The sequence below is a fragment of the Engraulis encrasicolus genome, chromosome 15 (assembly GCF_034702125.1).
Source record: "Engraulis encrasicolus isolate BLACKSEA-1 chromosome 15, IST_EnEncr_1.0, whole genome shotgun sequence".
Classification (NCBI taxonomy): domain Eukaryota; kingdom Metazoa; phylum Chordata; class Actinopteri; order Clupeiformes; family Engraulidae; genus Engraulis; species Engraulis encrasicolus.
Window position 1 is genome coordinate 13,344,894 of NC_085871.1, and position 27,451 is coordinate 13,372,344.

The window sequence follows — 27,451 nt, forward strand, 5'->3', positions numbered from 1 at the left end:
CAAAAATCCTTTTTTTCTTTCAGAGCATGCCAGTCACTAAAGCAAGGACAGTCTCAACACACTCTCATCATGCATTTGTCTTATCCATTGGTGAACATGCGAAAAGCCAAGACACTTGTGGGTGCAGTATTGTGCATTTGCAATCTTTTTGTGTGTTTTTTTTTAAAGAGGAAGTCATGGTCATGTGATCAAGGGTGGCTGGCCAGTTATTTGGCTGGCCAGTTATTTCACATTCTTGAGTCTTATCACTTTACAGTGTGGTAGATCTTGTACTAATGCACTGCACATACAGTATGTATGTCAATGCTGTGGAACAGTGGTACTTTGCATAGTTTGACTCAGTTGTTCAAGCGTAAACAAACCTAAGGTCTGTTGATGAGAAGCACATTTCACATTGAAGCACCTTTCAAAGTATTGAGTGCACCAGGAAAAAAAGGTTTCAGCCGAAGCCTTCTTAAATTTTACTTTCGAGGAACTTCATGTTCCCTTTAAGTAAAAGTTTTCCTCATTGATTGCAGGCCCTTCTTGTATACAGAATCGTCTCTTTTTCAGATTACAGATGACTGTGCCTATAACTGCAGCCATAGAAAAAGTTTCCAGTTTCAAGCATAATATTCTTAGTATTCAGTTTAAATCAAGTTCTGGAAAAATCCGTCTACATGTGCAAAACGGCGTTCCGCAACCGGATTATACACCAAACACAGCCACATTCGTAATGAATAGAGAGTTTACATGACTCATGTGCGTACCGAACACTGCCACCATTTGGTTTAAGGTTGGAATATCCGTTGCCTGTAACTGCACTCTATCTAACCCAGCAAGGTCCTTTTCACACAAGGCCAGATGTTGTATCAAATATATTAGACAACAAAATAGTTGGCAAAATACCAGCAGCTTTTACAGAGGTGCGACCTACTATATAGTTCATGTAAAAAAAATGTTTTTAAATTCTTATTAATTTGAGTAGGTGCGGATTACGGTTCAGAAATGATAGTAATTCGCCCCAAAGAGTAACTCGGAGCCATGGGGTGGGTAATCACTAGCCTTATTATCATCGACTTTCAAATCTCTTCAAGACTTGGTCTGACCAAGAGCATAACAACTAACGTTTCCCAAACGGCATGGTTGACCCGCCTCCTTAGGTTTGCTACTGGTTGACTGGTTTTCGACAAAGTGGGTGGAGTTCCTGTTTTTTTGGGGGGGGAGATCGAAAATGTTATTTACATTGCTCTTGGCCTGTCTAGAAGCAACTTCAAAGGTGTTCCGTCACTAGGAGGGCGTGGCCTGGCTATCAGATGCCCGCTTGCCTTGCACAGCTTGGAGTCAAGTGTTTGTAAACTTCCCTCCGGAGTCATGACACCTCCAACAGATAAGCCACTGACTAAGCCGATGGCCACAGAGGATTATAGCTGGCTTGATAAACACTGTCCGTCTCTAATGTCACAGTTACTGTGAGGTGGTGGTCCTTGGTTACTGTGAAGTGGTGGACTTTGGTTCCATGTAGTTACAATGCAATTACCTCTCACGCACTCCAAAGCCACCTTACTTGTCTTATTCAGCTTACTACACGCGGTCCAGTGTCACATGCATCCATGTTAAAATTCAAGTTAGTTCCTGTAAAAAAAGCTAATGATAAACTGACTGAACTAGGGCCTGTTTATTCCATTTTTAAAACTGACTATAAAGTGTGATTTTTTTGGAAACGAACTTTCCTCATACTAAAACGGCTATTATTATTCAGCGATAAAGCCTGCACCATCTCACCTTGGTGGGCTCAGTGCTAGTAGCACTGGTTATAGAATCAATTTTTCATACTATAGAAAGTTAAGGACTGGCAAGGCAAAATGTTGCATAAGCATGCTGCCTCATATTCTTAGCGCCAAAAAGAGATGTAAAGTGTATTTCAAGTAGAAAGAATCAATTTTCCTTCATGAGTATCATCAGCTTTTTGGTTTAGGCAGAAACGTTTTTGTCTCTCTGTCTTTGGTATCTGCATGTACACTGCAAATCAAATATGCCTTCAGGAATGAATGAACGAAGGAATGAAACATATTTTGAAATAACATGCGGCACCTCATGACATTTTCCAAAGAAGCCGTTAGTTTTGCAGATTTACACCAAAGAACTTTGAATTAAAAGCCGATTTTATGTTCAGTACTGAGCTTTCCCCATTTCAATGGAAACTGTTCAAACATGCCTATACGTGATGCCACTGATACGATTTTTCAAAACTTGAATATTATCTGTACCCTCTTGAAGCCCTTGCATGATACAAAAGCCACAGCTCATGAAAATAATTTCAAACTCTTAATCTCCAGTGAGTCGCGTTGAGTACATTGACACACCATCTTCCCCTCTTCCACTGGGGACGCCACAGTTAATGCTCATGTAACGTGTCTTTCTGGGATTCTGTGACCACCAATAAATGGAAAAAAACCCAACTAACATACAGCTTCCATAAGGGGTCTTACACACCAGGGCGGTAAAGCGTCGTGGAACGGCCGCGTTTTTTACCGGCGTCGGTGAAAATACATTGAAACATATCTGTCCTTACACACCAACCGGCGGTAGTCGAGCGTCAGCGGCGCGGGAGCCGGCTCCGCGCCGTGCTGCATTTGGAAAATAGAACTCGAGCGTATTTTTCATGCCGGCGACCGGCGGTGTCTCATTCAAATGAATGGCAGAGTAGCATGTTAGCTTTGGCTGTGGGGAGGGTTTTGAACAGGACTGGCCGCGCACGCAGACGCTGTCAGTGTGAAAGGCAGAGAAAAACACGCCGGCCGAAACTAAGCAGAAAGACCGCGTTCGTCCCGTGACCGTTCCGTTCCGCCTTGGTATGTTTTGGCCCTAAGAGGGACATACTGTTTTTCCTAAATATTCTGTCTATTTCAGGAATGCGATGACGAGCAGGTTTTCAGGGATTGTCTTTATGTATTTTCTGCCACCTGGGTCCGTGTCTTTTTTTGTCACTGAGGCCCAGGGATAGTTGTGTTTTTTGTGAACATATCATAATATTTTGATTTTGCCCACTGACCCTGAACTAAAGAGAGGGTCCAGAGCCCCATTTTGACACACAGAGACGCACACACACACGCAGCGACGCACACACACACTCCGAGACGCACACACACACACGCAGAGACGCACACACACGCAGAGACGCACACACGCAGACACAGAGAGAGAGAGAGAGACACACACACGCACACGCACACACTCTTCTCTTCTCCTCTGTTGATTCAGTGCTCCTGGCCTCTGCCTACTGGAATGACCCAAAGCATGAAGCAATAGTGCAAGTCGGCTTAAGATTTTGCTTCCAGCTGACTAGCCTTGGAGACAACAGGCTTTGTCCCAGCGTTTGTTAAGGCCAATCTATGGTCCAAGTGACAAGTGAGGTTTTGACTCAAGATAGTGCTTTTCGTTTGGACATGATCCAGTGAACTGCACTTACAAAAATAAATAACATTCGGCTTTTTTCCCAGTGTGCTTATTGGACGCTTGGATCCCAAGAATTTTGACCCTGCATTTTTAGTGGGATTGCACTTGACTTGGAAATCTGCTACTACTACTACTTCTGAGTGTTGTACTCCAAACACAATGTTTTGACAATGACAATAAAACTCTTGAATCTTGAATTTTGAATAATCAAATGATAAATCTGCTCCAAAACACAAGCTTCATTGAGTCACGCCATACCTACAGTATACTCTGACTTTGCTTATCGCAGCTTTCTTGTCACTTTCTTTTCCCCCTCTAGACGATCCTCGTCCAGACCTACAGTATATGACTTTTTACTCATCACGGCTTTCTTCTCACTTTGTTTTCTTTCCCCCGATTTAGACTATCCTCGTCCAGAGCTGGTACCCCATCACTGTGGCAACCAACTCGCGGGAACAGAAGAAGATCTTGGCCAAATACCTGATGGAGACGTCTGGGAACCTGGAGGGCCTCGCCTACAAACTCCACGACTTTGGCTACAGAGGCGTGTCTTCGCAAGAGGTTTGCTCGACTTATTGATTAGCCTTTATTTTGGGGGGTTATTTCACTGTTACTGCAGTGAACTGCGTTCATCAGGCACCAGTCAAACAGTGTGTGTTCGGTAGAATTACTTTATTGACCTGTGTGTGAGATTAATGTAATACACCGTAATGCAAAAAAGTGAAGTATAAAGTGTTGTCAGCCTGGTATGCTATTTGAGTATACATTTGTACTCTGTATCAGAAGAATTGTTCTCGTTAATATTTCTTCCCTTTTGTGTCTTTTAATATCAATACATTTAACTCCCTTAGTGTAATACTGTCATGATGTCAATATGCAATAATAATAATACTCATATTTGGCAACACTTTTCTTGTGCCTCTCTGCCGCCCCCTGCAGACGGCTGGGATCGGTGCCTCGGCACACTTGGTAAACTTCAAGGGAACGGACACCGTGGCCGGAATCGGAGTGATCAAGAAATACTACGGAACCAAGGACCCTGTTCCGGGGTTCTCTGTACCAGCCGCAGAGCACAGGTACGAAGGAGATCATCAGACGGACATGATCTGTCCATTAGTGGTGTGCATTGGCACTGCCCTCACGATTCGATTCGATTCCGATTCGGGAGGTTTCGATTCGATCCGATTCAATTCTACAATGCATTGCAATGCATTACATTTCTACTGAAAGCAAAGCAAATGTTTCATCAGTCAAGATGAGGCAATACAAGTAGTCAGATACTGAGCAACAATTTATTGGCTGTTTTCTGTATCAATCAGTTTTCAATGCTTTGAAGTTCTTTTATTTAATTTAACATTCATTTGCTCCCGAAATATCAACGGATTCAAATATCGATTCTGGAACTTACCGCATTGAATTGGATCGCCCATGTCCCGCATTGCATTGCATCGCATCGCCGAATCGGATATTGTTGACACCACTACTGTCCATCAGCCAGAACCTGTCCTATTGCCCTGTTCCATTCTCCGCACTGTGTACTGCGATGCAGTGCATTTTCCGTCCTCGTGCAACCGTTCTTTCTGATACTTAACGGAAATGACGGTTGTCTTGTGTCATCATGGTTTACCAACCGCCCAATACAATTCAACATGGAAGACACTGTTCCTTATGTTGATTTTTTTTTTTTAATTACCCCTGCCTTTTATAAACATGGTGATTGTCTTTGGAATCAAAACTATGCTGTTATTACGGAGAGTCTGCAGTTTGACAGATCTGACACTCAACTGCGTAACAAACATGGCGGCTGTTGAGTGCGAAAAGTGTACAGTAACTCCATTTAAAAAAATGCCCAGTTTGAGGACGTTATCTGGGTATTTTACAGTGCACTAGAAATGAAACGCCCTGCGCACCCAAACACATCTGTAGATGTTGCATAACTTTTGAATTCTATTTCGAACAAGTTAAGATGTCAAATGTAAACAAACTCATGTCCCCAAAGCTGGCCAGGATCTCAAAAAAGGATGGACAAAAGAAACGAACCAACAAACAACCAAAAAAAGCACAAAAAAACGCGTCTGGGGGTGCTGACAAGCCATGGGTAGTTTGAGCAATACAATGTTGAAATTCATGTTCATGTTGAAATTTGTCTGAATTTCCCTTTCAACATAGTGACTGGGTAATTCCGATAACAGCTGTGATGGGTGTTATCAGTTACACACAGCTTGATGATTCTCTGTATGAAAATGTGAAATATATGAACATCTGTTTTGCTACCACATCCCCGTCAGCTGCTGCCCCTTGACCCTCTACTGTATGTAATGAACATTTAAGACTAGAATTCACCAGGGACCAAACTATCCTCTGCGCATACTATCCAAAATGCTGTACAAAATGAACACATTTATTAACTCTTAGTTTTTGGATCTATTGTTTGAATGTAACTTAAGTATACTTTTGTCGTTTTTTTGCTGCTAAATAGCAGCTCGACCCTTATTTATTTCTAGGAAAGATCTGTGGGGTTTTGGGCAAATTTGTCATTTTTTTCTATCCATACTGCATGGCCAGCAACAGCTGTACGACTATACAGTAGATATGGTGTAATATGGTAAAGAAGTAATCAGAATAGCAGAAACACCCCATTTACACAATTGCACATTTTGTATTATTATTATGTTATGAATATTATATAGAATAGATACAGTTATACAGTGTTTCCCACAGAAATTTTGGAAACTATGGGGGCAGCCGGGGGTTTTTTTGTCCGGGGGGGGGGGGGGGTGTGGGGGGGGGCTTGGGGGGGTCCTTCTCCTTCTCACGCGGCCTTTTGGGGGGTGGGGGGTGGATGGGGGTGGTTTGTTGTATTCACGCAGCGTAAATGCAAAACGGCAAAACAATGACTACAGTATGACATTGGCGCATGGAGAAACTGTAGGCCTGGGCCTATATTTCAGCCATTTATATTTTGAGAAATAAGGCTACATAAGATTTTACCCATGACTTGTATAATAGTAGTACATTGTCATTGTCAAAAAATGCAGTATAGTGAATAATTTCTGTTTACAACACAGTTTCATTCGTCCCTCATGCAGGGGTCTAGGTAATGAAAACAATAATAAAACAAAATGGGAGCAGAGATAAGAATTTAAGAGCACTGTGAAATTGTTAACGCATAGACAAAAAGGATCTTAGAGGGTAGGCTATGCCTTTTCCCCCACACATATCTGTAAGCGTACACATTCTACATGAGGGGTGCTGGTCACAGGGGAAGTTTTTTTCCAAATTCCTCCCATTAAAAGGGCTGAACAACGTATTACACATTTATGTCTATATTCACATTCATTACACATTAATTTCTATATGCAGCCCGATGTCTCCTCTGCTGCATCAATGAAGGCCTGTCACCAAACTCATTACAACTGTAAAACAAAGCCTAGGGAGTGTTAGTAAACTCATCCCAACTGTCCCTTCTCTGAAGGTTTTTTATATTGTTCCCAAACCCAAGTTAACTACAACAACTTGACTAGGCTTTTGATCCCTCTGTCTTTCAAGCACTTGTGGTTTTCTCTATAGGATGTATTTACTCCAGGAGGAAAATGCGAAGGAAATCGTAATTCAAATCGTTTTAACAAAAACGGATATCGTTTAAAAAAAATAATTTAAAAAAAGTAAAAAAAAAAAAAAAAAATAAATTTTTTTTTTTTTTTTTTTTTTTTTTTTTACATTTTCGTAAACTATGGCGGCCAAATTTAAACTATGGCGGGCCGCCATAGTTTCCTCAATGTATGGGAAACACTGGTTATATATAAAATATATTATATTATTAATTAATTAATTTATTCATATTTTGGCCATACCCTGGTACAAGTGGCACGTATGTAAACCCCAGATCTCTGCATTGACCCGCATTATTTGCGCATGAGCGCACCCTTCATCACCCAAGCCCAGTGCATTATGGGTGTTTAGCCAGCGCCGTTATCAAAGCACCACGTTATGTAACCACGACGAGCATCCCTATGCCCCTTTGTGGAATGACCTATAGGTTTGTTTAGTTTTGGAAAGGGAGAGTGAAGCAGAACAGTGCCATGCTGATTGATTGATTGATTGCTTGTGGCAAATGAGCACTCTCAACTTGTTGACATACATTTCGACATGTAGAGTATCGACAGAGCGAAGTGTAGAGCCAGCTAAACTATATAGAGAATAACATCCGACATTCAACAGTGACAGCATTTGTGCCTAAAAAGTCCTTTCTCCAATGATCAGTAGGACCTCTTATTCTCACACCAGAGCGCGAATTGAGGACATCTATTAGAGAAACAGACAAAACGTCTTTAAAGGGTTATGCCACTATTTTGGGGCTTAATACAGTTAAAATCGTTGGCTGGGGTTTATATAGGTGGTAAAGTGTCTTATTTTTCATGTAAGCCGTTGTCTTGTTTTAAGACAAGTTAAAAGAGGGAGTATGTCGCTAAGCTAGTGAAAGTCAATGGATCCGTGTAGTTTGTAGCAATGCTACATGGATGCATTGACTTTCACTAGCTTAGCGACATACTCCCTCTTTTAACTTGTCTTAAAACAAGACAACGGCTTACATGAAAAATAAGACACTTTACCACCTATATAAACCCCAGCCAACGATTTTAACTGTATTAAGCCCCAAAATAGTGCCCTTTTAAGCTGCAAAAAAAGTCCATTATCTAAAACTTCTCTCTTTTGACTAAGATGACCTGAATGAATGAGAATCAGAAGACATGCGTGATTCAATGCACATGCATACAGAAGTTAATAGTGTTTTTTTTTTTACTTTTGTACAGACTCATGTTTTGCCCAGCACTCACATCCTGTTTCTCCCTCCTCTCCAGCAATGCCAGTTTGACCAGTGCTACATGGTTTATAAAACTATATTATAAACTATATTATAAAAACTATGCTATAAAAATGTAACAATGTGATGCAGAGGCCATCACTTATCCCAGTATGGGATACTACCCCAGAAGGGGTGGGTTCGAGGTCCGGCAAGGCAACTCTACTCACCTTCGCTACAAAAAAATATGCGAAAAGGATGTTAAGACCTCAGTAAATGATTTTGAATGAGCAAGCTGCCCTTGGGTAGCCCTCAGTATGCCTTGGGTAGCCCTCAGACCCAGAAAGGTTGGGGACTCCTGATTTACATAAAACATTTTTCTTTCACTGTTGAACAAACCTCTGCTGTTTTGGCCAGAACATAAACCCTGTGTCTCCTCTCTCCTCTCTCCTCTCCTGCAGCACCATCACTGCCTGGGGGAAGGACCACGAGAAGGACGCCTTTGAGCACATCATCAAGCAGTTCCCGTCGGTGCCCGTGTCCATCGTCAGCGACAGCTACGACATCTACAACGCCTGCGAGAAGATCTGGGGCGAGGACCTGCGGTACCTGATTGAGAAGCGCAGCCCCGACGCACCGCTGGTGGTCAGGCCCGACTCCGGCAACCCCCTGGATACGGTGTTGAAGGTACGGGAGGAGACCTCACACGTACATGCACATATTTCATTGCTTTATTTGGAAGGAACAACAATTGTTGAAAATAACAATACAGTGCCCCAAACTATCTCAAAGAAGCAAAGGTCTGTCTTCTACATGAATACCAAAACTATGCTGGTCTACAGTGTATTCAGGGGTACAACTGGCACCTCCTTCTCCAGATATACAGACTGCCGTCAACAGCAGAAAGTGAACAATACACACACACACACACACACACACACACGGACACATGCAAAGCAATGCAAAGTATTGGACTACATACCTCTACGTAAGGTGGGCAGGAGAGCCAACCTTGGACACACACACACACACACACACACACACACACACACACACACACACACACACACACACACACACACACACACACACACACACACACACACACACACACACACACATCAAGCTGGTTGTTGAAGGCAACAGCATGGACATGTCGGTGGATAGGATACCAGAGCTTTTCTCTCACCCTCTCTCTCTCTCAAACACACACACACACATGAATGGTCAAGTTATTGAATATGGGTAGGGGCTCAATGCTTGGAACACTTACTTAACACTTACACTTACTTACTTACTAAGTCCCTTGAAGGCAACAACTTGGACACAGTGCAGAAGATCGTTTGGGGCACTTCTCTATTTAGGGGCTCATCTGGGATTCACAGAGGTCTAAGTGTTTGTTCTCTTCAAAGACAAAGTACATCAGCATCATTCCATTCCATTCCACTGGATGCTGGTATTTTGAGCATTTAATTTTCAGACATTTTTCATCCATTCGATAGAAGCTTATTTGAATAGCACTTCAAAACCTCTCACACACCAGTCTTGGTTTCACACAGCTTCACACAATACAATAATGGATACTTTTTAGACTACAAACCTCTTGGCAAGGAAAGCACTGCTGCAACACCTAATCTAAAGAAAGGCGGAATAAGCCTTTTGTGCCGCTCACTTAATCTCTTCACTCGGTCTGCAGGTGCTGGAGATCTTGGGCAAGAAGTTTCCTCCCAAGGAGAACTCCAAAGGCTACAAAGTGCTTCCTCCATACATCCGGGTCATCCAGGGAGATGGTGTGGACATCAACACTCTGCAAGAGGTACAGCCTGGGTACAGCTCCACTGTCTTTGGCCGCTGAAGATATTCCCCAGCCTTCCTATTTATGGCTCGTGTTGTTCACTAATTTACCTCTGAATCCACACTGGTATGTGGAAGACATGATTGTAAGGATGAACCTGAGGCTTTTATCCTCATGACAAACCAGCATCGTGGTGTGTGACGTTTGATGAGTGCATACTGAATGACGGCTCATGAAGGTTGTGGATTTTGTTGTTGTTGTTGTTTTATCCTACACTGTAGCAAAAGTCAGTGAGGTTGGGCCCAATGTTTTGGTGCTTTGGCGCCGCCTACTGTGCTAGAGAAGAACTACACAGTTCTACACTCTTAGATTAAAACACCTGAATTATTATGGTAGGTGCCATCACCTGTAGAAAGCCAAGAACTATACATAATTAGAAACAGTACAACGGATTAATTTAAGCACTGTATTAACAACTGAAATATCTGAAAATCAAGAGAACTTTGTATATGCATTATGCTAGTTTTTCTGTTTAAAAAAAAAAAGTGTAAATATTGTCCGATTTCAGATTTCTCTTGATTTCGTTTTCTTTTACAATTTTTAGGGTTCTGATGTCATGGTACAAAGACAAATTAAATGGTGTCAACCTTTTCATGCAGAGCCCTTACTACAAGGTTGTTGTTGTTGCCAAAATGGTTAGGACCTAGTCTTTATCTGTTACCTAACACTCTAAGCAATGTCATAGCCTTGTTATGATGTCAGTCAATGTTTTCAGCAAAGAGTGAAAAACTGTGGGGAAAAAGGAAGGATTCTCTTTGGTTTTGTTCTTTATTCATTCAATTGACCTTTAAAGTGCATAGGTAGTGTGCGGGTTAGGGATTTTATCCAACCCAGCCAAACCTACAACCCCTTGATGTCCTCTTTTTAAAAAATGACCCAGAGTGCGGCATGGCTCAGTGGGCTAAGGCATTGTCCCATGAATCTGGGGACCTGATGGGGTTTGATGACGACCTGAGGTCATTTCACGATCCTTCACTGTCTCTCTCTCACACACACACACACTCAATTCTTGTCACTACCTTCAACTGTCTTAGTATCTCAATAGGCCAAAATGCCCCAAAGTAATAAATATTAAAAACACCACAAACGACAAAGAAAACCCAGAGTCGGGGGAAACCATCGGGTCCTGTGTGTTGTTGGCTGAGCCTCGCACCACTAAAGCACATGGTCTGCCATTCTCTCGTCGTGTGTTGTTGGCTGAGCCTCGCACCACTAAAGCACATGGTCTGCTGCCCTTCTCTGGTCGTGTGTTGTTGGCTGAGCCTCGCACCACTAAAGCACATGGTCTGCCATTCTCTCGTCGTGTGTTGTTGGCTGAGCCTCGCACCACTAAAGCACATGGTCTGCCATTCTCTCGTCGTGTGTTGTTGGCTGAGCCTCGCACCACTAAAGCACATGGTCTGCCATTCTCTCGTCGTGTGTTGTTGGCTGAGCCTCGCACCACTAAAGCACATGGTCTGCTGCCCTTCTCTCGTCCCCCTTGTTTGTGTAGATCGTGGAGGGCATGAAGCAGCACAAGTGGAGCATTGAGAACATCGCCTTTGGCTCCGGGGGCGCCCTCCTGCAGAAGCTCACCAGGGACCTCCTCAACTGCTGCTTCAAGTGCAGCTATGTGGTGACCAACGGCCTGGGGGTGAGGAAGAAGCAACACATTCATGACTGTTAATAGACATTAGTTTGGTCATTGAGTCAAAAATGAACTACTTGTAGTTCATAGTTCTTTTTTTGCAACGGGGTGTTGCGGGCTATAGTATTCAATATCATTGGCAAAGCCTACATAATGCCACAGACAAGGTGGGGAAAAACACATGGCCGTGCGGTTTTATGTCTACAGCTCAAGATTGTATAAAGTAGAAGTACTCGTATACATGTAATTACAACAATAGGCTGGTGGTATGATATTAGAGTACTTCTAATTCTACTTTATACAACTCTGGGACAGCTTGTTTGACCAGGGGTATTCCAAGAATTTAGCTCAGTAGCAAACCAGGTTAAGTGAGCCTCGAGGTAGGAGTAAATCATATAATAGAAAAGCTTGGAGTCCTCATTTTTCTAAGTAAATGATTAGCAGGTGTACCACTGCCTGTAGGTTAAATTGACCAGGTCTCACTTAACCATGTTCTTAGAATACGCCCCAGCAAGAAATAATCTTCCTTCCTGGGGGTGAGCATGAACACATGGCCACCTTTATTGAAGCAGCTTGGTTGACCTGAAATAATTGTAATCACTATCTTCTTGGTGGGGGTTAAAAATCAGATAAGCATTAGCCTGATTATCATCGACGTTCAAATCTCTTCGAGACATGGTCTGACCAAGAGCACAACAGTTAACATTTCCCAAACGGCATGGTTGACCCGCCTCCCTTAGTTTGCTTATGGTTGTTTGCTTACTGACAAAGAGGGAGGACTTCCCGTATTTTCGGGAACTCAGAAAGTACTTGCATTGCTCTTGACCTGACTAGATAAGCATGCTCCTTTATGGAGGAAGCTTGTTTTGACCGGAAAGAATCAGATAAGAGAAATGTGTGTCTGTGAAGACTGTGTCCTCACAGCTCGAGCTCTGTCAAGTTGTTCCGTAGACAATTATCAGTGCTGGGAAGTTTCAGTTTCTTCAGGAACCACTGTAGTTCAAAATTCAGTTCACTCATTGCAAAATGAACTAGTTTGTTCATAGTTCATAATTGTTCATACAATAGTTAATAGTTTGTTCATAGTTCCAAAAATGAACTTGTTGGTGATGTTGATTTTGTTGTTGCAAGCTATATTATTCAATATCGTTTGCAAAGCCTATATAACACTACAGACAGCAATTATTTTTCGTCAGAACAGTGAAAATACAGTATGTGTTAGAGGTCATCTTATATTATAAGGGCTCTTTGCAATGTATTTGGCTGGGTTTTTACCTGAACGCCAAGAAGGTGTGGCACCCTGTTAAACGATGGTGAATTTAGTTCGTTCGCAGACACCAGAATTAATTTGTTCAGACTGTAAATAGTGTGTGTTCAGTTCACGTTCGCTCAAATTAGTTACAAGTTCATGAACTTATAGTTCATTGAACTAGTTCAGGTACAACACTGACAATTATACTTAGCGTATGGAAACTGGGAACCATTAACTTTGCTAACAAGTCCAGCCAGGATAAACAGTATTCCGATCTCACAGACTCCAGTTTCAATTTGTATTTGTTTTACTGATTTTTGAAGGAATTCATAAGGGTGTGTGGGCTTTGTTTTTATCATAAACGTGGCGTTGCCATATTCAAAGTCCACAGATGTCTATATTTATGGATATAGAGCTGGCGGATCTACAGAGTTTTTTATCAGTCTTTGATAAAGAACAGGGCTAGACTGAGTGCACCACGCCTACAGTTTTGAGTTTTTAAGAGCAAAAATAGTGACTGGGGTTAACGTGTAGAAAGTATTCACGTAATATAGATGTCACTTCTGACGTGTTCTGGAAATAACTGTGTCAACCACGTCAGTACAGAACAGACCTGTCCCGATAATATCAAACGTGTTTGGTTCAGTCATGATTCAAATCTTTCTTACCACTGTGGAAGTACCCCTAAATGTTCTCTAAAGGCCAATTCAGACCAAAGGTTAGCAACGAGACTGCCTGCAACGTTCTTAAAGCTGGCAACATTCACACACCTGCGACAGCTCACAACGGTTACATTTTTACCATAGCGACCAGACCAGTTTTAAGATAGAGATGGATCCAATAGTGTTATTAACATGAATCGTGAGGTCCTTCCTAGAACTATTGTGTCCTTCAGAGAACTTGAGGGTTCCTCAGATGACGTTTAGCTTCCCATACAGTCCAATTGAAGATTCTTTGGGGAACCTTCAAAGTTGTACAATGTGTACACACTCTCCCCATGAACACTCCTCTTACTCCTTACTCATACACTGTCACATACTAAGCTCAGTGTCATCTACACTGGGGATGGCACCGATCCACATTTTTTCACTTCCGATCCGATCTTTGAACTTGGATATATACCGATGCCGATACTATTCCGATCCGATACCAAAACTCTTTGTTTCAATATTGACATCATTATTAATAAAGGCAACTTGATATAGGTCAGAAGAACAGGCAGTCATATTAAGCATAACAATCCCCGTCCTGCGAACAAATATGCAACTGTAATCATTTCAAATTAATGTTACACATGCCTCATGGCCAGAATCAGAATGAAATATCTTGATATGAGAACCTGACATCGATACTGGATTGGATCAGCCCCATCCTTAATCTACACATGCCCTTTGAATTTCAACTGGGCTTTAAATGTACTTATTCATTTTGTGGTTGCTTTGTTCGCAGGTGAATGTGTTCAAGGATCCCGTGGCCGACCCCAACAAGAGGTCCAAGAAGGGGCGGTTGTCGCTGCACAGGACGCCGAGCGGAGACTTCGTCACCCTGGAGGAGGGCAAGGGGGAGCTGGAGGAGTACGGAGTGGTACGTAGCACATCGATATATCATGGTGCCTGCAATGGAGTGACTTATCATCAGGGCTATACGTATATTCACTTTTTTCACCACCGGCCAAAATGGTTAATAGATGTTAATTTTACTCACCAAACACAAACTGAAATTTCACCAGCATTTCGCCAGTCGGATGGTGTTCATTTAGAGCCATGCTCATCATTACCATAGCCAAGTATGCTTGCATATGTCATCAAAAAAAAAAAATCATCGGCCCTACCGTGGCTGATATGGTAGGGCACATGTTTACCACTCGGCCGACCCGGGTTCGATTCCTGGACCGGGTCCTTTGCCGGTCCTTCCCCATCTCTCTCTCCCAGCTCACTTCCTTTTTCTCCTCCACTATCCTGTCTCACAAAAAAACAATTAAGGCTGAAAGGCCCCAAAAAATACTTAAAAAAACAACAAAAAAAACGTCTTCTGTGTTCAGTAGTTCTCATTAAAATATACATAGTCAGAGCACAACCATAACATTGATAGTGGCCACCACACACCATCTTGTTTATTTTGAAAGAATTACTGTCATGCCAACAAGCCTGGCTCTTTGGTGTAGTGGTTAGAGACCCAGTTTGGTTGCCAAGAGTCCTGTGTGATGGGGCAGCTCTACTGCTCCTCGCTACACTGCCATGCTGGTTAGACCTGTGCAGAGCCCGTTGATGCAGTTGTGTTGTGTGATGGAAGAAATGACTGCAGTGCTCAGAATGACTCCACGGGACAAATGAGAGCTGCAGCATGTTGTGATTTTTTAAATTTTATTTACAGCTTAGAACTTATCACAATACTCACTCGTGCCATTAGCAAGATGTGTGCCTAATTCATAGCCACTTCTTAGTTCTAGTCTTTGTGATTTCAAACTTCAAGGACTTTAGGAGTCTTTTTTTCCCACTCCCACCTCTAAGTCAAAGTGCCCTAAATTCTGCCTGTTCTCTGCCACAGGATTTGCTGCACACAGTGTTCCAGAACGGCAAGATTGTAAAGACGTACACCTTCGACGAGGTGCGAGAAAACGCCAAGCTGACGGACAGCGATCTGGAGGACCTGGCTCACTGAGGAGAGGCCGACACAAGTCACCCGTCGCCCATCCTCCCAGCGTCCTTGCGTAACCTCCACAATCTCCACTCCCCTCCAAACCTTCCTCCCTATACAGTAACTACCGCCCCACCCCACCCCACGCCACTACAATCCCAAGTCGGGTTTTCTCCCATCACCCACCTTCTGCCCTATTGTATCCTTCAAACTCCCTAACCCTCCTCATTCCACGTGTTGCTAACCCCCCCCTGCACCAATCACACACCCCCCTATCATTATACACAACCCCTCCTCTTCCACTATAGCACTGTTCTCCATAGGGGGGGTCGAGAGAGCCCCTGCCTCCTTTTCCACTCCCCCAGTAGCTGAGGATTGGAGGATGAGGGAAGGATGGGAGAGTGGAGGTAGTGAACGAATGTGTGAGTCAGTGAATGTGTGAGTGAATGAGAAAGGGAGGGGGGTGGGCAATCAGAAAGAAAAGAGGGAGGGAGGGAGGTGAAGACGGGAGGAAGAACAAATAGGCGAGATGTTGCCACGCTGTACCCTGTTGTTCTGTGTACAGAGCTGTTTCTGTCTGTCGATTTCCAGAATCTGCTAAGCTTTGATGTCTCTTTCTGAATGGAGGAAAAAAAAGTATATATATGAAATCATGATACCATGGTATACAAATCATTTAAATGCAGTAATGTAACTGTGTATTTGACCAAGCATCGCTAACGATTACACATCTTTGCGGGAAAGTAGATATATGTGTATATTGAAGAGAGTTTTGAGATTTTATTTTCTTTCTCTTTTTTTTTTGGTTGTAGAACTGGATGATAGTGGTTTAGTGTCTGTTCGAGTGTGGATGTTTGTGTATGCAGATACTTTTTAAAGGAAAACAATTGTATCAAAGGAACCGTGTTCCTTATGCAAAAGAAACGGACTGATTACATGGTAATCAGCAAAAATGACAAGTCCTGTCAGCCTTTTCGAGGAACCGTACAGCTTTTATTTCTCCCCCCCTTTCCCTCTTGCAGATAAATAGTGAGTTACCATGCAAGCAGCTGCAAACATTGCTGAAGTACTCCAGGAAACAAACAAACAAAAAAAAATGGTGTAATCAAAGATATCGGTGGCAACGACAATGCCGCCTGTTTTTTCTCCCTTCGTTTCTGATTTTTTTTTTAATTCTTGTTGTTACTACTAGTACTACTATTATGATTTGTATAAGTACTACTTGTCATCCGCGTTTTCTCTCAGTGAGAAAACCGATGGATAATGCCATTAAATATGGTGAGCATATTAGGCTTGGCTTGTTTTTGCTATTTTGTAATATTTCATTGTTTCAAACTCCAGAAATCATTATTTTTTATGACGGAAGAATACTATTTGTCAGAGCTTATTGCGTTGAAATATCCATACTTAACAATAATGTGGCCAAAATGCCTTCTCTCTTGTGTACAACATATTGTATGTTTATGAAAGGGAGCTGGTCGGTTAGACGGTAATAGATTATATTGTTATTATTTTTGTCTATTGCCCATTTTATACCAACAGATTTTGCCTACCTTCTAAGTTCTAGTGTGACTAGTATTGTGTGGTCAAGTCTCTAGTGCGTGTGTGTGTGTGTGTGTGGATGAGTATGTATGTATATGGGTACGTTTGCACTGTCTAGACTGAATCTCTAATTGTTGCATTTGTTATAATTATATATTTTTTGTTGCTATTTTTAATGTATTATGTCGTTTGTTCTGTTTTTTTTTCTCTCTCTCTCTTTTCCTGACTCTTCCTCTGAAACTTTACCTAATATAACGATTGCAGTGTTGTCAACATTTAAGAAGAAGAAAAAAGAACGATTAGACCCATATTTACCAAACTGTTTTTGAGAATTTAAAAAGGTGAATGCATTCCCCTTTTTTAGCTGCTGTAAAAGTAAATTAAAGATTTCGCAGTGCACTAGCATTCAATCTGATAGTAAATTGAATCACATTTTGAAGTTACATTGTGCTAGGAACATAAGTGTGGAAGTTTAAATAAAAAAAGCAATATCACACCAACTTTTTGTCAGATTTCTTTTTGGTGTTGTTGTGGAGGAGTTAAAGGCAATTGGTGGTAGATGAGTGTTAGTGCCATTTCAGTTTAGTGTACTTTGGTAGTCTTTGGTCAACCTTGAAATTAAGAATTTTGCATGTACAATACTTTTCACACTTGTAGCAGGCAGTTTTTTATCATGTTGATTCAGTTTCATTGTGAAGCTGCCTGTGTGTTTAAAATGTATAAGCTACTACTGATGTACTTGACCATGATTGCGCCTACCACATAGAAATTAACTGAAGGCTACCTGAGTCTGTCCCTTTTTGCGCACGGACCACGCACAAGCGCATGAACACATGCACGCATACCCAGTGCACACACGCATTCCAGTGGTTTGTACCGCCCCTACAGGAGTGAAGGAACAGACTGAAAAAAATGGGCAACGCTTTATCTCATCAAATATGCGCTGTCTGCACTGGCCCAAAAAATGTCCAATCCAAACTACAATTTAGCAGATGACAGGACTACACTGATCAACTATGTCTACACAGGATGTCGGTTTAACATGTACAGTATATTGTACACGGTCCACCTCCTCATTCAAAGGCTTCTTGGAAATAAAAAATCAGGAGTACTTCCTGTAGTAAAAGTCTCTGTTTGACTTATGCGCATGTTCGCCCTCAGCCCTAAAATACCTTGGCTGGACCCTGGTTATTCGTGAGAGAGGATTACATTTTGCAATAATGTTTTAATTAGTCATGTTAGAAAGTATCCAAGAAGAATTTCCCGCAAGACGCGTGAGCTTGGTTTTACGCACAGTCCAAAACGCGAATGTCTGCGTAACTATAATTAGGTGACAGTTCTACAGTTGAAGTTAATGTATCTGGAAATCGCCTGCGCCCTCGTAGGCTACTGCACTCTGTTTTATGCGGAGGAGGGGCAGCATCTTCTAGCAAGGCAAGGAGGGCGAAACAACCACGTCACTCTTTCAAACTTGAAAATTGCCTCCGCTTACATCTTATAACATCCTGTTCCCAAATTTACTCTGGAGTTCAAAGATTTTCTGATACGCCTCTTCAAATGATGCCAGGATTCCGACTAAACTTGGCTCCACTAAAGGAACCCCTGGGTTTCATTAGGATCCTAGAATGGGTAAGTTTTGGAGCGAATGCGAGCGCACAGAATGTCGTCTATGTAATCCGCTTTCCCCACTTTTACAGCGCTCGGATTGGAACTATACTTCGAGGATATGGCCTACCCTAGATGAAATGGGATTTTATTCAAATGCATAGGCAATGAACTTGTTTGTTGAGTTGAAAACTTAGGGAACAGGCTACATCGGCTCCTCAAGTCTCCTTGACTCAATGAACGTTTTTGCCATCTCATCATTTTTCTACAGAAGCAACCTTTTTATATGAATATCTTTCACAGCTTTTCCCCCCAACACCTCTTACTTTGTACCGGTGTGTTCACTGCCAAGCCCTTCCGCGGGATCGTGCTTGTTACATATTCATTTCGCCGCAATAATTCAGCTATTTAGTAAATGTTTAACATGAGGGGCGCGTTAATCCTTCTCTCAAGCCGTTATTCGTTCTCAGGAGAAGAAACCATGAGAGCACATTGGAAGAAACCCTTTCCACATTCCATTCTCGAATCTACTTGGGAGTTGGTCTCTTAAAACAGCTCAAAACCGCCGTGTCCAGTTTTGTCTGTAGATGCTTTTGAAGGGAAGCAAAAACTAACGGGAGGCGTAAATTAAGTTTACGCACAACATCACCGGGTCAAAGAAACACTGTGCTGGCGGAAATTAAATTACCGGCTCAGCTGTTCTCTCGCCCCATAAGAAAGGATGAAAAAAATCTGCAGCTCATGGTCATCTGACCTAGCCCATGATGAATGAATCATGCTTTGCTCTAGAAACTTGGAGATGTTAATTGTTCAATTTACGCGTCGATACTGATGTCTACGTCGCAACACCAAGACTGCGACCCATAAGCAGGATGCAGGATAGATGTTAGTAAACCAAAACATCTGGATGGTGGCTACAAGTGGTAATAGCCAAGCGGCCGTAGGGTGCATGGCGGGGGGTGGGCTGGTGGTGGACCATGTCTTTGGAATCGACCAGTTTGTGCAGCATGAAGTCCTGGCTACAAGGCTTTAAGGTTTAAACGTTGCCCCTGGCATAGTGGTATGGTATTTTCATTAATTTGCTCGAAGTTTTGACTATTTTATGTGTTGAAGATCCTCACAATATCTCTCTCTCTCTCACACACACACACACACACACACACACACACACACACACACACACACACACACACACACACACACACACACACACACACACACACACACACACACACACACACACACACACACACACAGCTATGTAGAGACAGGGCCCATTTATTAATCAGCCACTTTATCTCCAATTAGTTCACTGCTGTTTTTGCCTTTGGAAGCTGTGGGGGCTATTCTGGCCAAAATGTGATCTCCCTCGACTGTACTGACGGAGATAACACCACAGAGGCGGTCAATCTGACGGCAGAATTCTTTTACCCCTTCAGGTGAGCCAATAACCCTGTAATCAGCGTCTAATAGCTGTGCGTGTGTGTGTGTGCGCGCACGTGTGTGTGTGTGTGTGTGTGTGTGTGTGTGTGTGTGTGTGTGTGTGTGTGTGTGTGTGTGTGTGTGTGTGTGTGTGTGTGTGTGTGTGTGTGTGTGTGTGTGTGTTGGGGGCGGTTAATATAGACTGAAGTGTTAAACTGGTAATAGATAGCCTAACCTGCAGTTGTCAGAGGACCCCATGCTCTTACATTGATTTATCAGTATCTCAGTTCACTTAACATGCTTTGCGGCATGTCCGTGGAAGTTTAGGTAATGACATCAGATTTGTATTTTTTAAATCCTTACACGTGATTGGGGGAAATACTTGTCTGAAATGTTTAATAAGCTGCTACTTTAACCACTCATAGATTTGAAAATACAGTTAAAATTACATAATCAATGTTGATGAGTCAGTCCATGTGAGCGGTCATTGTTGCTGAAACAACTGTCGCGCTTCACTTACTGTATGTTTCCCCCACTAAATTGAAAGATTTTCTACATCACATCTCGGAAGAGCTAGCCGTTCCGATTAGTTCTTCTGCATTTTGGTTTGGGGGGCGAATCCGAACGTCCTCCAGACCCTCGCGTGAGCTCGCGGACCTGAGTGGAAAGAAACACAGAAGGCTCTGGTAAGAGTCGTGCTAGATTCTCTGTTCTCCATGAACCCCTACAGGTTAAGCCAGGGGCTGCTCATCGAGGCCAACACCTCGCTATGCAACCACACCATCCCAGAGACGCGTCTGATTGGCGACGCCGCGTCCTCGGTGGAGTTCTTCGTGGGCGTGGCAGTGATGGCCTTCTTGTACTGCATGCTGGCGCTCGTGGTCTACCTGGGCTACATGCACGTCTATAAGGACTCAAACTTCGGACCCATGCTGGTGAGTGGTGTGATGACGGAGAGAGAATCGCTCTCTGGCTGTCTTGCTGTCAGTGTAACTTCAGGCTGTTCCTGAGTGAGAGTGACATTGAGGGTGTGTCTGGATGGATGGGTGTCTGTCTCTGTATGTCTGTCTGTCTGTCTCTCTGTGTCAGTGTGTCTGTCTTGTCTTCCTCTCTCTGTCTCGCTCTCTCTCCCTCTCTTTCTCTCTGTCTCTGTGTCTTTCTCTGTGTCTTTCTGTCTGTCTGTATGTCTGATTGTACAATCCTGGTCTCATCGTCCTGATATTGAGTCAGAGAAAGGTGGCATTGTCTCTGATTTCCTCCTTCTTGTCTTCTCTGTCTGTCCAACTTTGGGCCTTTCCTTCGGAGGAAGTGAGAGCGAAGGGGTCTTACTGTTGGCTTATCTGGAGGGTGACCAAGTCTGCTGTCAAAAGACTCCACTGCATGATGTATGGCTGACAAATGTTTTCACCTCTCTCTCTCTCTCTCTCTCTCTCTCTCTCTCTCTCTCTCTCTCTCTCTCTCTCTCTCTCTCTCTCTCTCTCTCTCTCTCTCTCTCTCTCTCTCTCTCTCTCTCTCTCACCCTGAAATCATTCCACTATCTTTCTGTCTCACTCTCTTCTCCCCTCTCACTTTTTTCTGTTCTCACACTCTCCTCCACACCCACTGGACCTCTCTTTCTCTTTCTCTCTCTCTCTCTCTCTCTCTCTCTCTCTCTCTCTCTCTCTCTCTCTCTCTCTATTTCTCTTTCTCTCTCTCTCTCTCCCTCTCTCTTCCACTTTGCCTCTCCTTCTCTTTTGCCATCCTTCTCCCACCTCCCCGCCCCCTCCCCCTGCTCCCATGTTCCTGCTGTGCTGCTTGCAGGACTTCTTGGTGACGGCGTCGTTTGCCTTCCTGTGGCTGGTGAGTTCGTCTGCGTGGGCCCGCGGCCTGGGGGTGGTGAAGGAGTCGGTCAGCCTGGAGGGCATCAGCGGTAGCCTGGGCCTCTGCGATGAGCCCCAGGTCAACTGCCAGATCACGGAGGCTGCCAACACCCGCAGCCTCGACATTTCTGTGGTGGGTTCATGTTGATTTTGTTTCTCTTTTTCTTTTTGGCTCTCTGGATCTGTTTCTTTTTTATTCCTCTTGCAGAAGCAGTGTGCCTCTTCTTTCTCTGTCTCGATTCAGGTCAGTTGAATTCAGTGGAGTTTTAACGGCCTGACGAAATGGCTTTTGGCAAAGTATTAGTAGCAATCTATCTATCCATTTAACGTTTTTAATCTCTGTCTCACGCAAACATACATCTCTGTCTGTCTGTCTGTCTGTCTGTCTGTCTGTCTGTCTGTCTGTCTGTCTGTCTCTCTCTCTCTCTCTCTCTCTCTCTCTCTCTCTCTCTCTCTCTCTCTCTCTCTCTCTCTCTCTCTCTCACACACACACACACACACACACACACACACACACACACACACACACACACACACACACACACACACACACACACACACACACACACACACACACACACACAAACACAGTTCTGTCAGAGATGGTCACTGTGGAGTTCACTCTGTAGTTAGGGATGGGCCATGTTTCCTTTGACGCTACATAACCAATGAAAGAACACTATGCACATATGTCCTTGCAGACAGTATCCTGGTGAGATTTTAGTTGTCCAGTTGTACACCAGAGGCATTTTAGGGACCTTTGATCTCACCTCCGCCTCACTTCCTGTCTGTGAGTTTTCAGCTTATTAGCGAGGACGCAATTGCTCAAAACTGACACAGGATGTGGTGCTAATTAAGTCCAATCCATGCTCAATTATTACAACAAAGTTATTTTTTGTTGGTGTTATTTCTTACACTTGGGAGCTATTTTGGTCAAACCAGCGTAGTTTTTCTGAGAATTTGAATTAGAATGAGGTGCCTTGGTCAAAAAATCTTAATCTTTTTGTACATTGTAGTATATAACTGAGGTGGGGGTACTGCATGTAACATTGTACGTAAGATAACTGAGTATTTCAGAAATTCAGGCTGTGAAACATCAGGAAGGTGCCAGAACATAATTGTAATGGATTTTTGTCTTACTCCTTTGTGGCATTATTCATGTTGTGAGCGAACTGAGTAGAGCAATTAGAATGAAGAGGTGCCTTGTTCTGAGAAACACTCTCTTTAGCCTGTAGCCTACATGATGCACTTTGAAGCTAGTGAACAGAAATAGCAGGTTGTGAACTAACAAGAGAGGGAGATGGCCCATAACATAATTGTGATGGAATGCAGATTTGATATCTACTCTGTGTAAATAACACCATGGGAGTTGTTGTCTCGCAAATATTTACATATTTCACAGATGCCTTTCTGATGTTGCATTCCTTAGATAGAAGCATTGCAGATCAAAAGGTTTGACTTCTTATTATATAACTGGTTACAATTTGGTATTTTTAGTGGACATTTTTTTTTACAGGTAATAAACCACAATTAACAGGAAATTATGATTGACATTTGTACACAGTAAAAATGCCAGTGCTAATTTACTCTGTACAGAATAGATAACATTTGGTCCCACTCACAAATAGTTAATTTTACTCTGTCTGTGTAACATATTCAGAATTAATTCTACTCAGTATTGTAGAGTTTAAATGACACTGGCCACCTGCAGACTTTTTCACTGACTACTATACTCTGTCGGCATTCATATAAGTTTACTCTGGAATATTGGCATTAGTGTGTAATGTGTTTAGTCTAGGTGTACAAAAGTGTCATATTCGTGTCATATTGTATCACGCAACAAATACTTTTTGTTCACTTTTGTATTCTGATTTGTGCACTGAGTACATTCCAAGTGCCAGAAAAAACAGGCCAGAAAACAACAATATGACGAAACAGGAAATATCAATTACGGTAGATTGCAGTCCCTCAGCTGAGATCTACATGTCTTGTATGGTCTTTGATAGTTGATGACTTACTAATGCCAGCCAACTTTCATTTGCAGGTTTTCGGTTTCCTGAATCTCGTCGTGTGGATAGGCAACGCCTGGTTTGTGTACAAAGAGACACAGTGGCATTCCAAGAAGGCTGCAGGACAGCAGGGCCGGGCGAGCCAGGCCGGGATTTAGGCAGGACAGGGGCCCCCTTTACTCACTCCCCCATCACCATACCTGCTCCTCCTCCTCTGGTCAACGGCCCCTGGCCAAGACACCATATGGACAGGATGGGGGCCGTCATGGTCATGTAGATACAGTTTGTCTATGGAGGCCCCCCCTCTACCCTCCCCTGAGCAGGGGCCACTACTCGCCACCTTACCCACACCTCTCTCTCTCTTTTTCTCTCTTTCTCTCTCTCTCTCTCTCTCTCTCTCTCTCTGCTCAGGAACCCTCTCACCACATTCTCTCAACTGACTTCAACATAAATATGTGAAAAAAATCCACAGAGTGTGATGCCAGCTTGGTCAAAACCAGCTCCTCATAGCACACTGCATTTCACACAGCATGCCTGGCTGTGGTTCCGTAGACATGTCCCCAATATTGATATGAGTCTTGCTGGACCAGTCGTTGAACAGGGATAGTGATCAAGAGTTCATAATGCTTACATGTGTGCTATATTTGAATGGTCACTCCCTCTGTTTCGCTGGTTGGTTTTGCAAGTGTCACAGATGCCAACTAGCACAGCTGGACGTGAAACTAGGGCTGTAAATAATTATCGATATGTATCGATGCATCCATCCTACGGCAGACAAACGAATCGAATCATATCGTTAGGCATTCTTAAGTAAAGTAAATAATCGAATCGCTGGCCCCTGCCTAGCTCCATAACATAATAGAAGTGGAAAAGTAATTGGGAAAAAATCGAATCGTATCGTGGGGCATTCTTAAGTATCAAAAATAATCGAATCACTGCCTTAAGAAAACGATATTGAATCGTATCGTTATGGAGGCTGTGATTTACACACCCACATAGAACGTAACCAATAAGAGTAAATTCTAACACATTATGCAACTTTATATGTACTCTCATTGAACGTAATGTAAACTTCCATCCCGACATCAGGTGCACTATTGACTGAGCCAGTAGCACAGTTGCATCAAACATCCCTTGACAATGAATTAGTTGAAAAGTCTCTTCTCTTGCAGTATTGTTCCTTTGCACCACCATAACTTACATGCTAAAGGAAGGATGCAATAAATACACATGAGGGGTTTCAAATCTGGGAAAGTGGAAAGGCAACTGGAGCATTTTTCCAAAGTTTTTTCTAACGTTGGCGTGTTTGATACACCCTACTGGAGGCATGAGGCTCGAGGAACAGGCTAGAGGCATGTTCAAGACAGTGACGTGGTTTAAGCAGAGACGTTTTTTTGGGACTAAGAAAATGTTTGGTTTAGACTTCGGCACCGTCTTTTCTGGCGTAGACCAGTACCAAACTGAGGGAGGCGGGTTAACCATGCCATTTGGGAAACATTATTCATTATCTTCTTGGTCAGACCAACATATTAGTAGGAGATTTGAAAGTCGATGATAACCAGGCTACGCCTGGACTGCGCAAGATCATGTCAATGGAACCGTAGCTACAATGTAGCCAACCATCTGTATGAAATGCTGTATGTAATGAGAGTCTGGTTCTACCAGGCCTGTGCCATGTCACATGCCATTATTACTTTATCATTACATTACACTTATCTGATATTTTAATACAAAGCGGATGCACCATGGACGGAGGTGTAGGTAGAGGTCAGATAGGCTTCGAACCTTGAAACCTTCGAACTCCCAGATTGAAAGACCAACTCCCTAACCACTAGGCCGTGGCTCCCCCATGTTACCCATTTGTATGTGTGGCCCACACAGGTGATTTCGCTAACAGGTTGGTCTACCTGCTTGATGATTTGTGTGCTGATTTACATGAATTGAGTAACTTAAGCAGATAGTTAGATTTCAAAATACCGGTACTGAATGAAGGAAGCAAAGGACAGCACTCTTCAGATTTTTCTGTGTTTATTTGCCCACGAACGTTTTGGGCAGAGCCCTTCAGCGTGTAATGGCGATTGCCAAAAATCTGAAGAGTGCTGTCCTTTGCTTCCTTCATTCATTTATGGTTTAGGCCTATGTGGGATTCAGCACCCTTTTAAGAACTGTGAGAACCATCAGGCGATAGTGTGAGTGTGTCTTCTTCACTTTAAAAAAAAAATACCGGTACTGACATGGTTTTAACGTAAATACGGGATCTTCCCCTCTCTCTCTTTCGTTTGTCCCATCCTCTATGTTTCCCATCCTACTTTTTATTTTATTTTTACTGCTCCTCTGTTCAACAACTTTTAGTTGTTTTCTTGTCCTGAAGTATGGTAATTTCCGGGACATATTATTTTATGCATTTGCTTTTTAAAATCACTACAATTTTTTTTCCAATGATGATGATGATGTTGTGTGTGTGTGTGTGTGTGTGTGTGTGTGTGTGTGTGTGTGTGTGTGTGTGTGTGTGTGTGTGTGTGTCACTGTGTGTGTGTGTGTGTGTGTGTGTGTGTGTGTGTGTGTGTGTGTGTGTGTGTGTGTGTGTGTGTGTGTGTCACTGTGTGTGTGTGTGTGTGTGTGTGTCACTGTGTGTCACTGTGTGTCACTGTGTGTGTGTGTGTTTAATCTATGCAGTTCAGCACTTCAGCTAGAACTGAGTGCTTACAGATCTAATGTAGACTAGTTTTGCTTAATTTTTGATTTGCTTTTGTATTTCATGTCCCTGAACCTTAAGGCGGAAACATGTCTCATATAAATCTTTTGTTTTTTTGTGTCTCCAAGAGTCTGTTTTTTGAGTCTCTCCGATGCTCCTTAGTTTTATAGTAGGCCTATTTGATACTGTTTTAATATTATTATTTTTCAAATGAATGAAAACAATGTCCTTACACTTGATTTTAAATGCTTTGTATCATGATGGTTGATTTTTGTATTGTGTGTGTCAATACACCAATTTTGAAATGCCTTTGAATACAATGAATGTCCATGCCTTAGAAAATTTACACCTCAAACTGTGCATGTTACAAGTTTTATATTTAGATTTTTTTATTGATGTATCGATTGGTTCTGTTGTGCAAAAGGAATAATTTTCTGACAATACCAAACAACAAAAATGGGCCTTGCAAAGTGTAAAACTGAATATTGTCAACATAATATGCTACTGTATGTATGCCATGAAAGATTTGCTTATAGCCTACCATAGGCCCATCCATTTTGTCTTCACAGAATCCTTATAAAGAGTAATTGTGTTTTGTGCAATTTCTTTTAAATAAATGCTATCCTACAAGTAAAAAAGCCCCAACAACTGAGCTGTTCGTTAATTCCCTGTATCAGTAATTTTATCCAAATAAATCCTGAAGCCC

General features: G+C 42.6%; 2 protein-coding genes across 2 annotated transcripts in view; both read left to right on the plus strand.

Moving 5' to 3' along the window:
• Window positions 1-17,655, plus strand: part of nampt1 (nicotinamide phosphoribosyltransferase 1) — a 41,317-nt gene extending 23,662 nt beyond the window's left edge. Inside the window, exons 5-11 of the mRNA XM_063217100.1 lie at window positions 3,841-3,999; window positions 4,378-4,514; window positions 8,704-8,929; window positions 9,939-10,058; window positions 11,590-11,730; window positions 14,426-14,560; window positions 15,524-17,655. Of these exons, the coding sequence (XP_063073170.1) occupies window positions 3,841-3,999; window positions 4,378-4,514; window positions 8,704-8,929; window positions 9,939-10,058; window positions 11,590-11,730; window positions 14,426-14,560; window positions 15,524-15,637 (1,032 nt within the window). The 3' untranslated portion in view covers window positions 15,638-17,655. The remainder of the gene's footprint in view (window positions 1-3,840; window positions 4,000-4,377; window positions 4,515-8,703; window positions 8,930-9,938; window positions 10,059-11,589; window positions 11,731-14,425; window positions 14,561-15,523) is intronic.
• A 763-nt stretch (window positions 17,656-18,418) lies between these two features.
• On the plus strand, window positions 18,419-26,524 carry sypl1 (synaptophysin-like 1). The gene is made up of 5 exons (XM_063217903.1): window positions 18,419-18,784; window positions 20,069-20,199; window positions 20,913-21,117; window positions 21,983-22,174; window positions 24,086-26,524. Exons 1-5 carry the CDS (start codon window positions 18,713-18,715, stop codon window positions 24,206-24,208), a joined length of 723 nt encoding a protein of 240 aa, XP_063073973.1. The 5' UTR covers window positions 18,419-18,712; the 3' UTR covers window positions 24,209-26,524.
• Window positions 26,525-27,451: the final 927 nt, after the last annotated feature.